General features: G+C 36.1%; 2 protein-coding genes across 3 annotated transcripts; one reads left to right on the plus strand and one right to left on the minus strand.

The window, feature by feature from the left end:
* Positions 1–1,991: 1,991 nt before the first annotated feature.
* LOC145584059 (uncharacterized) lies at positions 1,992–7,611 on the plus strand. The gene is made up of 5 exons (XM_081640997.1): positions 1,992–3,962; positions 5,253–6,046; positions 7,028–7,151; positions 7,254–7,312; positions 7,395–7,611. The coding sequence occupies exons 1-5, from the start codon at positions 1,992–1,994 to the stop codon at positions 7,609–7,611; spliced, it is 3,165 nt and encodes a 1,054-aa protein (XP_081497123.1).
* A 377-nt stretch (positions 7,612–7,988) lies between these two features.
* On the minus strand, positions 7,989–14,393 carry LOC145586353 (putative 12-oxophytodienoate reductase 11). Of its 2 annotated transcripts, none has more exons than XM_081643162.1 (5): positions 14,236–14,393; positions 12,959–13,099; positions 12,735–12,865; positions 11,894–12,070; positions 7,989–8,870 (listed from the first exon to the last, which is right to left on the minus strand). In XM_081643162.1, the coding sequence occupies exons 1-5, from the start codon at positions 14,304–14,306 to the stop codon at positions 8,278–8,280; spliced, it is 1,113 nt and encodes a 370-aa protein (XP_081499288.1). In that variant the 5' UTR covers positions 14,307–14,393; the 3' UTR covers positions 7,989–8,277. The 2 variants fall into 2 exon arrangements, with proteins under 2 accessions (XP_081499288.1, XP_081499287.1); XM_081643161.1 differs by lacking the exon at positions 7,989–8,870 and adding an exon at positions 9,435–10,362.
* Between the last annotated feature and the right edge of the window lie 438 nt (positions 14,394–14,831).

The raw sequence follows: 14,831 nt of genomic DNA on the forward strand, positions 1-14,831 counted from the left end.
AAAAAAAGACTTGAATCCCGAAATATACCCAACTCGAAGTAGAGTTGACCCGATCTTGATCCTCGGGTACCCGATGTGAATTGACTAGGAGTTGACCTAAAATCTAAATTGACCTGACTCGATACCGAAGTGACCCAACCCGATTTTTACCCGAAAAATGTGACTTGAACCCGATTTGTCCTTTGCCTTGAGACGCTGTTATGTTCACCTTATTTTTACTTATTCTAGGATAACTAACTTCAGGGTAAATAAGTTCAGAAAAGATAAGTTTAGGAAAAATAAGTTCAAATAAGTTATGATAAGAATTAATCAGGGTTTTAATTTATAACTAAAATAAGTTCTAATAAGTTCAGATAAGATCAGATAAGATCAGATAAGTTTAGATAAGTAAAAATCAGATGAATCAATCGCATTCTAAAATTACCTTATACTTGAAATGACCCAAAGCAAAATAACTCGACACCTGAAATGACCGAATCAATTTAACCCAAATTACTTGACCCAAACACATTGTATTTTCAATTTACATGAATCAAAATGGCTTTTTTTTTTTTTTTTTTTTTTTTTTTTTTTTTTTTTTTTTTTTTTTTTTTTTTGTATTTTCAATTTATAATGCCGTGTATAATTTGGTGATTTTGAGTATTTCTTTTTCTCTTCACTTTTCTCCATTAAGTTATAACAACTTGGTGAAAGATTGACAATCAACAAACGAATTACAAGATCCCTACTAGTGCATCAAGTTGCAAAAACAAACTTAAAAAATAATTCTAAAACATAAGTTTAAATGCTTGTAACTTTGTAACAAAAACAGTAATGTAACAAATTAATGATTCACTTGTCACAAGTCTTGAAAAGATAAACGTTACATCGTACTTTATTATTCTGTAGATAACAATTAACAAAATATTCATTCAATACCAAATAAGTTTAAGTTCTAATTGGCAACGATAGCAAACAAACTAATGATGACATAAAACAGAGCCTAATTGTGCTACTTAGTGTTTTTTATGAGCCACTATGTCATGACAACTTACATATAGGCGAGGGGATTCGAACCATTGTACACAGGTCATCAGTCTTTGCCACTAGGCCAAGACGTCATCGATTTATTGCACTGGCGGATGCATTTGGCTTCCAAGGGGAGCACTTGCATCCCCATTTTGCAAAAATAAAATGAAATTCATGGGTAAAGTATAATATGTAATTTGTATTCTAATAGATTTTGCTCTCCCATTTTCATAACATGATCTTCTAAACGACAAAACCAAGCAATAAAAATACATTCTAAATATTTAGGCCCTGCTATTTTCATCTTGTTGAACTTATATTATTCTTATTGAATTAAAATTAACATAGCTTTCGAAATTTCTACAAAAATCTATATATATATATACACAAATTCTTAAATGGATCTGTTTCACACTAATTTATTGTGGACCACTAACATTAGAGAAACTATGGTTATTTTATTAATAAAAAAAAAGTCACTATAATAAAATGAAGGTCACTATGTTGAAAATAAAAGTCATTTTGGTAATATATAGGCTATAAGAGGTTAATTTTTTTAATGAAATATTTTATAAGGTCAATATAAATAATAAAGGTCACTATATTAAAATTAGGGTCATAACGTCGTACTTTAAGTTCACAATAGTATTACACGTCATACAACTTTTATTAAAGGTTAATATGTTAAAAATAAGGTTATTGATAGATATTATTTTCTAGATAATATTTGTCGGATATATTTGTATATATTTTTGTATAATTATCTTATTAGATTCCTAGTGTGATTAGGAATCGCCTTGTAACATTATATAAAGTGATCAATGGTACACACTCCAATTTGAGGAGTTTTCCCGAAATCTAACTTGGTATCACAGCTTTAGGTTACGATCCTAGGTTTAATATTTTTTTCTTTCTTCTTGCTTCCGCTACTTCTTACTGCCGTCCATCCTTCATCACTGTTTTCTTGACATTAGCTTGCAACTATGTCTCAAGATGGCGAAATCCCCCCTCCTCCACCGCCAAAACCACCAGTGAATGAATTTCACCCGGCCCTCGCGGTCAATAATATCAAAACTGCGATCCCGATTACACTAGACTACACTAACGTCCATTATTTCACTTGGGTTGAATTATTTGAGAACCATGCTTGTGCATACAACGTTCTTGACCACATTGATCCCAAAACTCCGAAACCCACTGACATCTCCGATGCCTTTTGGACTCGTTTAGATGCGATAGTTAAACACTGGATTTATGGAACGATTTCTGTTGATCTTCTCAACACTGTGTTGTCTAGGAAAGCTACTGCTCAACAAATTTGGGACCGTATTAAGGATATTTTTCAAGATAACAAGAGTACAAGGGCGGTATACCTCGAGAATCAATTTAATACTCTTCATCTTGATAACTTCGCCAATGTTGTTGCGTTCTGTCAACAATTGAAAAGCATCGATGATCAATTATCCAACGTCGATCAACCCGTTAGTGATCAAAAATTGGTTCTTCGTTTGGTTGCGGGATTGAACAAAACTGATTTCGATACAGTGGCCACGATGATAGCACAATCTGAACCTCTACCGTCGTTCAACACAGCAAGGTCTCGGCTTTTATTGGAGGAAACCCGTCGGAATTCCGACTCTGCTCCACCAGCTTCTTCTTTCGTTGCCCAACAGCAACCGGGACAGCAGGCCGACCTTGTACAGCAGCAGCCGCAGCAATCCACCGTCGGCAAGGGCGGCGGAACCTCCGGGAAAGGTCGCGGCGGCGCCAAGGGCTGTGGTAAAGGCCGTGGTAAGGCAGGGGGTCGTGGAGCTTCACCCAACCCGCAACAACAAAACGCACAACAACAGCAGCAACAATGGCACTCCTCTCAGCCCAATCCTATTGGGCAGCCCCAATGGGCCCAGCAGCAGCAGTGGCCCACTTCTCAGCAGGCTTGGCAGCAACAACAATCTTGGGCCGTGCCTCCTGCCCCGTTTCCAACAGCGGGCCAATTCCATCCTAGGCCAATTCTTAGTAGGCCACCTCAACAGGCCTACTCTATGGGGCCTACCTCATATGGCCCACCGATGAATCCAACCGAGCTAGGCAGTGCGTATTCATCAATGAGTCTATCAACTCCGGAAAATGGATGGTACATGGATTCGGGTGCAACATCTCACATGACAAACAATCCCGGTACTCTTCTTCCCCTTTTTAATTTAAGCACTAATAATCATATTTTAGTCGGCAATGGGCATCGCATTCCAATTACTGGTTATGGTCATACTTCCCTTCCAAATAATAACCTTAGGCTTAATAATGTTCTACTTGCACCACAAATTATCAAAAATTTAATTTCTGTGCGAAAATTTACCTCTGATAATTCGGTGTCTATTGAATTTGACCCTAATGGTTTTTCTGTGAAGGATCTTCGTACGGGGAGGGTAATAACGAGATGCAATAGTGCCGGGGAGCTCTATCCAGTCACAACCCATATTCCAAGCACATGTCTAGCCACATCTCTCACTGCTGTCAACCCGTGGCATGATCGTCTAGGACATCCCGGGCCTTCATCTTTACAGTTTCTTAGGAGCAATAATTTTATTTCTTGTACTAAGGAGCACGACCCCTCATTTTGCAATTCTTGTCAAATAGGAAAACATGTTAGACTTCCGTTTTATGATTCAAACAATAATACTGTTTCTGCTTTTGACATTATTCATGCTGATTTGTGGACCTCTCCAATTCGGAGTATTAATGGTCATAAATATTATTTGGTTCTACTTGATGATTTCACACATTATATTTGGGCTATCCCTCTTGCTTATAAATCTCAAGCCTTCCAATCTTTCTTACATTTTCGACAATATGTGCAAACACAATTTGAACGTCCTGTTAAATGCTTTCAAAGTGACCATGGTCGCGAATTTGACAATGACCCCTTCAAAAAATTTTGCCTTGACAATGGACTGGTTTTTAGATTTTCTTGCCCACACACTTCATCTCAAAATGGGAAAGCCGAACGGATGATTAGAACCATCAATAATGTCAAACGAACTCTATTATTCCATGCTTCCTTGCCCCCTTCTTATTGGTCACATGCTCTAGAGACGGCCATTTATCTTCTTAATATTTTGCCAACTAAATCTCTAAAACACATGACCCCGGCTCAAGCTTTGTTTCGTAAAAACCCATCATATGACCATTTGCGGGTTTTTGGTTGTCTTTGTTTTCCTAATCTTTCCGCAACTGCTCCACATAAACTTGCTCCTAGGTCCACTCCTTGTGTTTTCTTAGGGTACCCTTCCAACCATCGGGGTTATAAATGTCTAGATCTTACAACCCGGAAAATCATCATATCTCGACATGTCACCTTCGATGAGTCTTCCTTTCCCTTTAAAAACTTGGAGAAATTTCAACTTAAGGACTATGATTTTTTGGGGTTTGATGATCGGTCTCCTCTCCTAACCCATTTCATGCTTCAGCAGCAGCCCAGGCCCAATCCTCAAGCTCACCCCTCACCTCACGGATCACCAGCCACAAGCCCACGTCCATTAGGCGTTGGATTTCCAGCGGCCCAACCAGACGCTGGTGGCCCAGGCCCAGCGGGCGCTGGAAATCCAGCGGGCCAGCCAGACAGTGGCAGCCCACGTCCAGCCGACGCTGGATCACCAGCGGCCCAAGGCCGAACCCCCCCTTCTTCTGGGCTTACTTCCCCTTTCTCGGCCCACTCACATCACAACACTTCTAGCCCACCTCCATCCACTTCAAATCGCCAATCTGCCATGCTTTTTAGACCCAACCTTCTTTCCTCACCTCAAATGCAGACGAGATCTCGCCATGGCATTTCTAAACCAAATCCAAAATATGCCCATTTGACCATTGAGCATAAATCCCCATTACCAAAAAATCACAAACAAGCTTTGCAAGACCATAATTGGAATGCCGCAATGATTGATGAATATAGTGCTTTAATTAAAACGGGAACTTGGGATTTGGTACCTAGACCTATGGGGGTGAATGTGGTAAATTGCATGTGGCTTTTTAAGCATAAATACAAGTCTAATGGTGACCTTGAAAGGCACAAATCTCGTCTTGTATGTGATGGCAGGTCGCAGGAAGTTGACGTTGATTGTGATGAGACATTCAGTCCGGTTGTTAAACCGGCAACTATTCGCACAGTACTCAGTTTAGCCATGGCTAAAAAGTGGTCCATTCATCAGTTAGATGTTAAAAATGCTTTTCTGCATTGTGACTTACAGGAAACAGTTTATATGCATCAACCTCCTGGTTTTTATGATCGGAGTAAACCTGACTATGTATGTCGTCTTCGCAAGGCTCTATATGGTTTGAAACAAGCCCCCCGGGCTTGGTATCAACGATTTGCGAATTTTTTGATCAAGTTGGGGTTCGTCATTGCTAAGAGTGACACTTCTCTTTTCACTTTTCGGCAAGGGAATGACTTGGCATATTTATTGCTTTATGTTGATGATATTATTCTAGTCACTTCTTCTGACAGGTTGCGCACGGAAATTATTTCTAGTTTACAGATGGAATTTCCTATGTCTGACCTAGGACCATTGAGTTACTTTTTAGGGATTGTAGTTACTCGCACACCCAACTATATGTTATTGTCTCAGCAGAAGTATGCACAGGAAATTTTGGAGCGTGCAGGTATGAGTTCCTGTAAACCTGCCGCCACTCCAGTCGACACTAAGTCTAAACTTAGTGCCAATTCGGGTTCTCCATTCCGGGATCCTACTTTGTATCGCAGTCTTGCAGGTGCACTTCAGTATCTTACGTTTACTCGTCCGGATATTGCTTATGCGGTACAACAGGTGTGCTTATTCATGCATGATCCCAGGAAGCCGCATTTTGATGCGTTAAAACGCATTCTGCGTTATATTCAGGGTACTATTGATCATGGTTTACATTTATATCCTTCTGCTCCTACTCGCTTGATTACTTATACTGACGCTGACCGGGGAGGTTGTCCCGACACCCGCCGTTCCACATCGGGTTATTGTTGTTTTCTTGGGGACAACCTCGTTTCTTGGTCAGTAAAGCGTCAGCCTACTTTGTCTAAATTATGTTAAAAATAAGGGTCACTATATTCAATATAATGTCAGTTGCGTGTGTATAAACCTCGGGCCCACAATAATATTATTGTGGACCAGGTCCATGCAAGTATTTCTGAAATATATATATATGTTATATATATATATATATATATATATATATATATATATATATATATATATATATATATATATATATATATATATATATATATATATATATATATATAACATAAATTATATGATATAACATAAATATTGATATGTTTGAACTTATGACACTATTCATACAATCTTTTATAACCACAAATTGTGATTTATACGTAAATGAAAATATAGTGATTTGAGGCTTTTTTTTTAATTCGTATCAATATATTATTATTACAAAAGGAACGGAGCGAGGATGTATGTAGATATAATAAGAACTAGCAAGTAAAAACATTCACATTATGAAAACATTAATAATATCAATCAACATCTAATTTTGCACCCCCATTTTGAAATTTCTAGATCCGCCACTGGTTTATTGTGCAATTTTCCTCTCCTGACAATTAAGCTTAAGTTATGGCTGCTAGCATGATAATTTCACTGGAGAGTTTTTGTTGTAAAAAGGAGAATTCTACGAACCTAAGCAATTTTTCCATTGGCATGCAATGCACTAGCTACAGTATTATTCGCATTTGGAATTTTGTATGTGCAAGTTCTATGTCTTAAATGATAAGAGTTATTATTAGCTACTGTATTATATTATTTGCATTTGGGATTTGTCAGCTCAGATTTTTAGTAGGATATGAAAAGAGAGTTTATATATACTTCATTAATCTTGTAGTCTCTGAGTAATACGCTGCTTTTACATGACACAGGACAATAGGACATACTCTCTTGCGTACAAAACTGATCATTTTCTTCTGTTTTTCAATTTTGTTAACACAAGGATTTTTACGCTTGCATCAATTCAGGTTTCTCGGTGTTTGGATGAGTGTGTATGATTATAATGTGCTACTACGACGTGAGCATTTCATTAATGTAGCTGCTAACTTTGGTTGGGCACAATTGCACGATAGTCCTTACTCTCATATGCATGTGATACATGATATTTTATTGAACATTTTACATTCAATCTATATATTTCAATTGTTTAGATGGTATCACCCTATGATATCGATCTTTCCTCCTGTGCTTCAGAGAGGATTTGTCCTTTGCCATGAAACGCTATACATTGCTATGAAGCACATAAGGCATAGGTACTTATAAAACAAGTTTGCCTTAATTGCTTCCCAGAGGTTGTAAATGCTGATGTTGTAAACAAAGAAAGTGGTTGCAAAGTGCACCACAAAGTAAAGGCCTCGGACAACAGGTTGGGGAAGGTGACAACTTTCCTATTCCTGGTTTTCAGCCTTATGCTGATCCTGCCTGCTATACTGTTGAAAAGGAGTTGTATCTTGCTTCGCTGTGTGAGGTACCTGATTCTGGAGACCCATGGCAAGTTCGGATGATCATGCTTAAGAACGGAAATTTTAACAAAAATACTAATTTGTCCTGAGAACGGTAAAACAGTTGCTAAAATAGTTACAGACAAAATTTGATCACTATTATTACGATTGCATCCTACAAATTAACTATTCAAAGTATTAATTACTGCAGAAGCTCAGGTCTCTTGCCAATCCTAATAATATAAGCCAAAAATTGGAAAGTTTGTGTATATTTCCAAATGACAGAAAATTCAAGGTACAGTCTAGCACCAAATGGATTGACTAAAATGATTTTGAGACTGTTGACTTGCTTTCAGTATTTCACAATAAGTTAGTCTGAGATAGTCTCACCTCAAACTAAATTTTCAATTCCTACCTCTGATAGTGAAAACACACAGCATGAAGATTTGCTTTATAACCTGCAAACACTCTATAGTATAAGTATGAATGAAACTAATAATAATGTATTGCTGCATTCATATAAATGATCGAGAAATGAACAAAATGTATATTTTACCGCCATAGCCATGCTGCAGTAATATATTTATATTGTAATGGGACATAGAAATGGAACGTGATCAATATGATACTGCACACTTGCAGACAAGTTTTCATCAATATCATATTGCCTTCTGTAGCTCTGTGAACAAATAAATGGTACAAAGAAGTAACTGCAGTACTGTAATTTCCACAAATTGGTTGAAGAATAGACATAATTACAGATTTTGCTATCAGGGCTACTTGGCATCTTCAAGGAACGGATAATCTGTGTAGCCAACAACAGGATCAGAGATGTAAAAGGTTTCTCTGATATACTTATTCAGAGGTGCATTAAGCTCAAATCTTCTAGGCAAATCAGGATTGGCCAGAAACAAGCGACCATAAGCTACAAGATCAGCATAACCCTTCATCACAGCCTTGTTACCATCTTCCCTGTCATAACCTCCAGCAACAATAAAAGTACCATTGAATGCTTTCTTCATAGGTAGTAAACTATGAGGACATTCCTTCTTCTCACCAACAGTTATCATCCTAGGTTCGACTGCATGGCAATAGAGGATTCCATGCTTGCTGAGAGATTCTGCCATGTAAAGGCCTATAGCTTCTGGATTTGAGTCACCTGATTCCATGTAATTGGCAAAAGGAGAAATACGAATCCCAACTCTATTTGCACCAATCTCCTTCACAACTGCTTCAACAATTTCTAGAGCAAATCTACAACGATTCTGTAGAGATCCACCATAATGATCTGTTCGGTCATTAACTTGGTCCTTCATAAATTGATCAATGAGGTAGCCATGAGCTCCATGGATTTCAACACCATCAAACCCTAAATAAGAAAATTTTACACGATAATTAGGTAAGCATGAGGCACAACAATCTGAAGATCAACTCTCTAGAAGAGTGAAAATTTTAAATGTAAAAACACTTTATTGAAGGTCGTTGCAAACTTGCAACCATGTTCATTTGACACAGGAATGCTATTCCACCATAGTTTTGCCATCCTAAATCCCTCAAGACCCTCACTTGTATTTTGTGATAATTAAAATATAGTAGAATCAAGATCTCAAATCAAGATGCATGGACCAACAACAAAAACAACAATCTAACAAAGCCAAACAGATTAACAAACCAGATCCATAGGTTTGTATGCTCTAACAAGTTGGCATGGACACAAAATTCATATCCAACGCACCAATGGGCTTAAGAATCAATTAACAACATACGCAGTATACAACTTATTTACTTTTAACTCGAAAACTTTTTACTAACAAAAATACAAACAAAATATAGGGAATAATGTATCAGTAACCACAATTATAAAACTACATATTAAGTGAGCTCTACTACTATGATACTCGTATATCCATACATCAAAGATACGTATGTTGATTGTAATATTCTTGGAGGATATATTATTAGAATATAATCAACGTGATGCTGCGTTCTTGCAGACAAGTCCCATCTACATCATATTATACACTTTGTGGCTCTCTTTGAACCTAACAATCGTACAAACAAGTGATTATACCTTTCACAAATTCAGTGGGGGAAAAAAAACACAATTGTAGATTTAGGTGTCTGGACTACATTGCATCTCAATGAATCAATAATCAATGTAGCCAACAACACGATCAGACATGTATAATGTATCTCTGTGATACTTATTCAGAGCCAAATTAAGCTTAAATTGACCAGAAACAACATAGCTGTAAATTTTGGTGTGGACTACATTGCAACTGTAAGGAATGGATAGTCCGTGTATCCAACAACAGGATCAGAAATGTAAAACGTATCTCTGTGATACTTATTCAGAGGTGCATTAAGCTCAAGTCTTTTGGGCAAATCTGGATTAGCCAGAAACAAACGACCATAAGCTACAAGATCAGTGTAATCCTTCATCACAGCCTTATTTCCGTCATCCTTCTTATAACCTCCAGCGGCAATGAAAGTACCATTGAAAGCCTTCCTCATGGGCAGTAAACTATGTGGACATTCCTTTATCTCGCCGACAGTAGTCAACCTAGGTTCGATTACATGGCAATAAAGGATTCCAAACTTGTTCAGGGCTTTAGCCATATGTAGGCCCAAAGCGTCAGGATTTGAGTCTCCTGATTCCATATAATCAGCAAAGGGAGACATTCGAAACCCAACCCTGCCTGCACCAATCTCCTTCACTACTGCTTCAACTACATCTAGAGCAAATCTACAACGGTTTTCTATAGATCCACCATAATTATCTGTTCGGTCATTTACTTGGTCTTTCAAAAATTGGTCAATAAGGTATCCATTAGCACCATGGATTTCAATACCATCAAAACCTATAAAGATTAGTTTTAGGTATATTAGGTAATCATGAGATACAGAAAACATACAATCATACCTTTTAGAAGAATGAAACTTATTTCTCGTATTAGGCTTGGTAAAAGTCTTAAAGATGGTCTTTCAAATGATCAAGACCTCATTGACAACCATGCACATTGACAATCACATAGAGGTGTTATTCCACCTTTTTATAAAGTGTTTATTGCTATTTTAAAGACATCGTGTAAAGAGTTGTGGGGCACTCAAATCTAAATGCATGGACCAAAATTAGTAGTCAACATCTTATAAGACCAAGCTTACACAAACCATATACACAGATAGTATGCTCTTACAAGCACACAACGTTGACTCACTTCACATCCAAAACATCAATGTATATCAAATAGGATTTTTTTTACTTTTACCACCAAAAAAATCAAAAATTGTTTTTTACCACCAAAACTTTTATAAGTTTGATTTTACCACCACAAAAAATTTCTAAAAATAGTTTTTTGCCACCTACTGTCAAGAAAACCGTTAAATCTAATGGTTTAAAGAAAATTCTTTGATTTTCGTGCGCAAAACATGTTTTTCATAGGTTTGGGGGGCATTTGAAAGATAAAAAATGATCGAAAATGCCTCGTTTTGCGTGTTTCACGCAAATCGAGGTATTTTTAAACACGCAAAAGGAAGCATTTCTGATCATTTTTTGTCAATTCTGACCTCAAATTGGATCTAAAGGACCGAGTTGCCCCCTAAAACCCTTAAATACCATGTCTTTGGCACGAAAATCGAAGAATTTAAAAAATTCCGTTGGGTTTTTTACGACAGGTGGTAAAAAACAATTTTTTAATTTTTTTTTGTGGTAAAATAAAACTTTTAAAAGATTTGGTGGTAAAAAACAATTTTTTGATTTTTTTGTTGGTAAAAGTCAAAATTTCCTATCAAATATGGGAGTGAAAACAAAGAAAGTTACTCCAACATACAAAATTTCTTTCTTGTTATACATTCCTTCCCCACACACACCTCAAACCATGCAATCAACTAAGTCTTTGACTCTTTGTGTATGCCATATTGACATGACATTGGAAACTGGAAAGAACTTATCATCTTTAATGAGAGAAATTTGTATTATAAGTTTTAATCTAGACAAATAATATTAGGTGAGAAAACAATGCCTTGTGTCAAACTAATAGTGTATATACTTATTAAATAATAACTCAATCAAAACACAATAGAAATCCTAAGTATGTTCATCCTTGTGCCTGTTCCCCTTCCAAGACTTACACCTTGTTAGGCTGCGGAGGCCTCATCATGGAAATTCACAAAGCTATAAAAAAAGGCTTGAGTTATATTTGGCTGGTTTTGTAAGCATTTTGTCATCACTCAAATAAGGATAGACATATAAAAATATAAATAATAATAAAGATGGTAATAAGAATTCGATGGTAAAAGTGATGATTAAATGCTACCATCTTGTCATGATTAGAGCACACACTCAAAGTAACTATCTCCCACCAAATATTCTCGTGTTGAGCAAAAACTTACCAGCTTCTATGGCATTCCTAGCAGCAAGTCTGAAATCATTCACAACTAAAGGTATCTCATCTGTTGTTAATCGCCTTGGGGTTGAAAATTCTGCAACATCTATACCATTGGCCCGAACTGTTGGTGTTAAAGCCTTATCTGTGCAAGAGATTGGAGCTTGGCCATTTGGCTGGAAACCTGGAAAGCAAACTTGAGTTAGAAAAAGCTAGGGAAAATCAAGAAAAAGGAGTAAAAATGGAGCCAACTAAGTGAATACTGAATACACAATAAAACAAAAATATGAAGCACAAGTAAAAGTAATCAGAAACCAACCAGAGAACAGTCAACTTAAAGAAAATTGAATTGAAATAAAATGTCCAATCAATGACAATACAGCCTAAATATGAAATTCAATTAATTTAGACTAAGATACAAGTAAAATGAATATAAATATTTAATACTCATGGTTAGTAAGTCCCTTTTTGATAATGAAAATAAGAGAAATATTTTTTTAAACTAATTTACAATAAAATAAAATAAAATAAAATAATAATAATAATATATTATTATTATTATTATTATTATTATTATTATATATATATATTATTATTATTATTATTATTATTATTATTATTATATATATATATATATGAACCCACCTAACTTGAGAGAGTGATTGTAAATTCAACCTAATTGTAAAAAATTACAGAAACACTCTAAATCTTTGTTTGCAATACCACTCTATTCATTTATATGCTAACAATTCTTCACTATTGAAAAAGATCAATAATTGCCTAAAGTTTTATATTTAGCATGTTGAGAGTTGAAATAATAAAAAAAGAGTAGGATTCAAGTTAATGACCTTCATTAGAAACTCGTCCAACATGCCAAATTTGACAGAAAAATATACCGCCTTTTGCATGCACAGCATCAACAATAGGTTTCCATGCTTCAACTTGCTCTTTTGTCCATATACCAGGCGTATCTGGGTACCTGCACAATCAAAGAGGTTTGAAGCTTAGAGAAGAATTTCTTGTTTCTCGTCACTAAAAAGTGTGGAGCTTAAGCTAGCTGCCTCAAACGTACCCTTGAGCAGTGTCAGAAACTCCTGTTGCTTCAGAAATGAGCAAACCTCCATTTGAAGTCCGTTGGGAGTAATATAAAATTGCATGTGGTTGAGGAACATTTCCATAAGATCTTTGTCGGGTCAATGGAGCTAAAACAACCCTGATAATAAAAAATTTCAACAATTAACTTAATTGTCACATTTAAGCATGACAAATCTTACATCATACATAACACACTTAAGTATTAGCCAACCCACTTTTGTTGTTGCTAAGACCCAATATATCATGAAAGTCGACACACAAACACACAAACAAAAAAATAATGTCAAATTTCTTGAGGAATTGAAGTACTCAAATGTTGCAAAGCTAGAGAATCTTAATAAAGTCAAAACAATCAAGATCAACAAAACAGACCAACAGTCACCTGACGGTCTCATAGACTGCCACCCAAGCATTGAACAGGAATTTACACATTTTCGAATTCTTATTAGCGAAACAAAGTGGTGGCACGAGATCATCTTACCAATGGTAGAATAAGATCTCTAACCATAGACGACACAGAAACTAATGAGTAAAATGTCAATTCCACCTAAACCTCTATGAAAATGACGTCGATGAGTAAAATAGCAAAGACCAGGCCATGTACATTTATTTAGAGGAGCATACACGCGACTATACTATAGGCGGTACACTACCTCCCCTCTTTCTACTTGGCACATATCTGAGCCACTAGAGGCCATACCCTAATGATTCCGTCTTGCAACTATAGCAAACTATCTTGAATAGAATTGCTCAAAGACAACTATCCTAATGTTTTCATTTCAATGATTACTGATGTAATTCAGAGTTAACAAGCATAATGCTATAAGATTTTGGCAACATATTGGTTATCAATTCTTACCACATTCCTTGTGACAATTCATGTTAGCCGACCCCAAATCATTTTAGCCTTTTAGGACTAAGGCTTTGTTATTGTTATATTTGTATTGGTTATCAATTCTTACCACATTCATCAAATGACTTTATTAATCTTATTACTACCAACAACAATTTTCAATTGATTCAAAACCATCCCATTACACATTTACACATTATGTCCTCACTACTCTCTTCCTACGCAAAAAAAATTAATACTTCTAATTTCATCAAATAATTTTACTAATTTCACCCTTACAAATACCAAACTAATAATTCTTCAAAATCATACAACAATGAAAATTAGTCTCATAAATCGAATTCCAAAATTATAAAACTTGTAACAATTGCAAAATGAATAAATGAAGAAATTAAGCTCACCTATGAGAAAGATGGAAGTTACCCATTTGATAAGGAGTCAAAAGAGGGATAATTGCAGACTCTGAAGCCATTTTCACACAAAATTTCCTTTAATTTTCAAAAAAATTTCTTGTTCTTCACTCAAAAACCTATGCTAAATCAGGAAAAATCACTGATATTTATAAGAATTATGGCGCCAAAAAATACTGACCAAAGTTTTAGAGGTAGGTGTATTGGTGGGTCCAAATGCTACATAATAGTGAGAGAAGCAAGAAATAATTGAGTATGGCGTTCTAAGAATGGGGCTAATTATTGTAATTAAGAGCATTAATTGAAACATATATGATGATGGTGTACATCATTCATGACCTTAGCTTAGTCAATGGGTCAACAAAGCAAACTAAATAAGGTAATGAAATCAAGTGGATTGTGTGATCTTGCTTTTTTCTTGATTTAGTACACCTCTGACACCAGCAGTGACGTATGCAGACTGTGGATCTCTATAATTGGCTAAAGTTAGACCTTGCACATGCATCATTCAGGTCGGGTACGAGTCGGGTCATTTCAGGTCAGATCAATAAATAATCGGAGTGGGGTCGGGTCGGGACATTTCGGGT

The sequence above is a fragment of the Chenopodium album genome, chromosome 16 (genome assembly GCF_948465745.1).
Source record: "Chenopodium album chromosome 16, dcCheAlbu1.1, whole genome shotgun sequence".
Classification (NCBI taxonomy): domain Eukaryota; kingdom Viridiplantae; phylum Streptophyta; class Magnoliopsida; order Caryophyllales; family Amaranthaceae; genus Chenopodium; species Chenopodium album.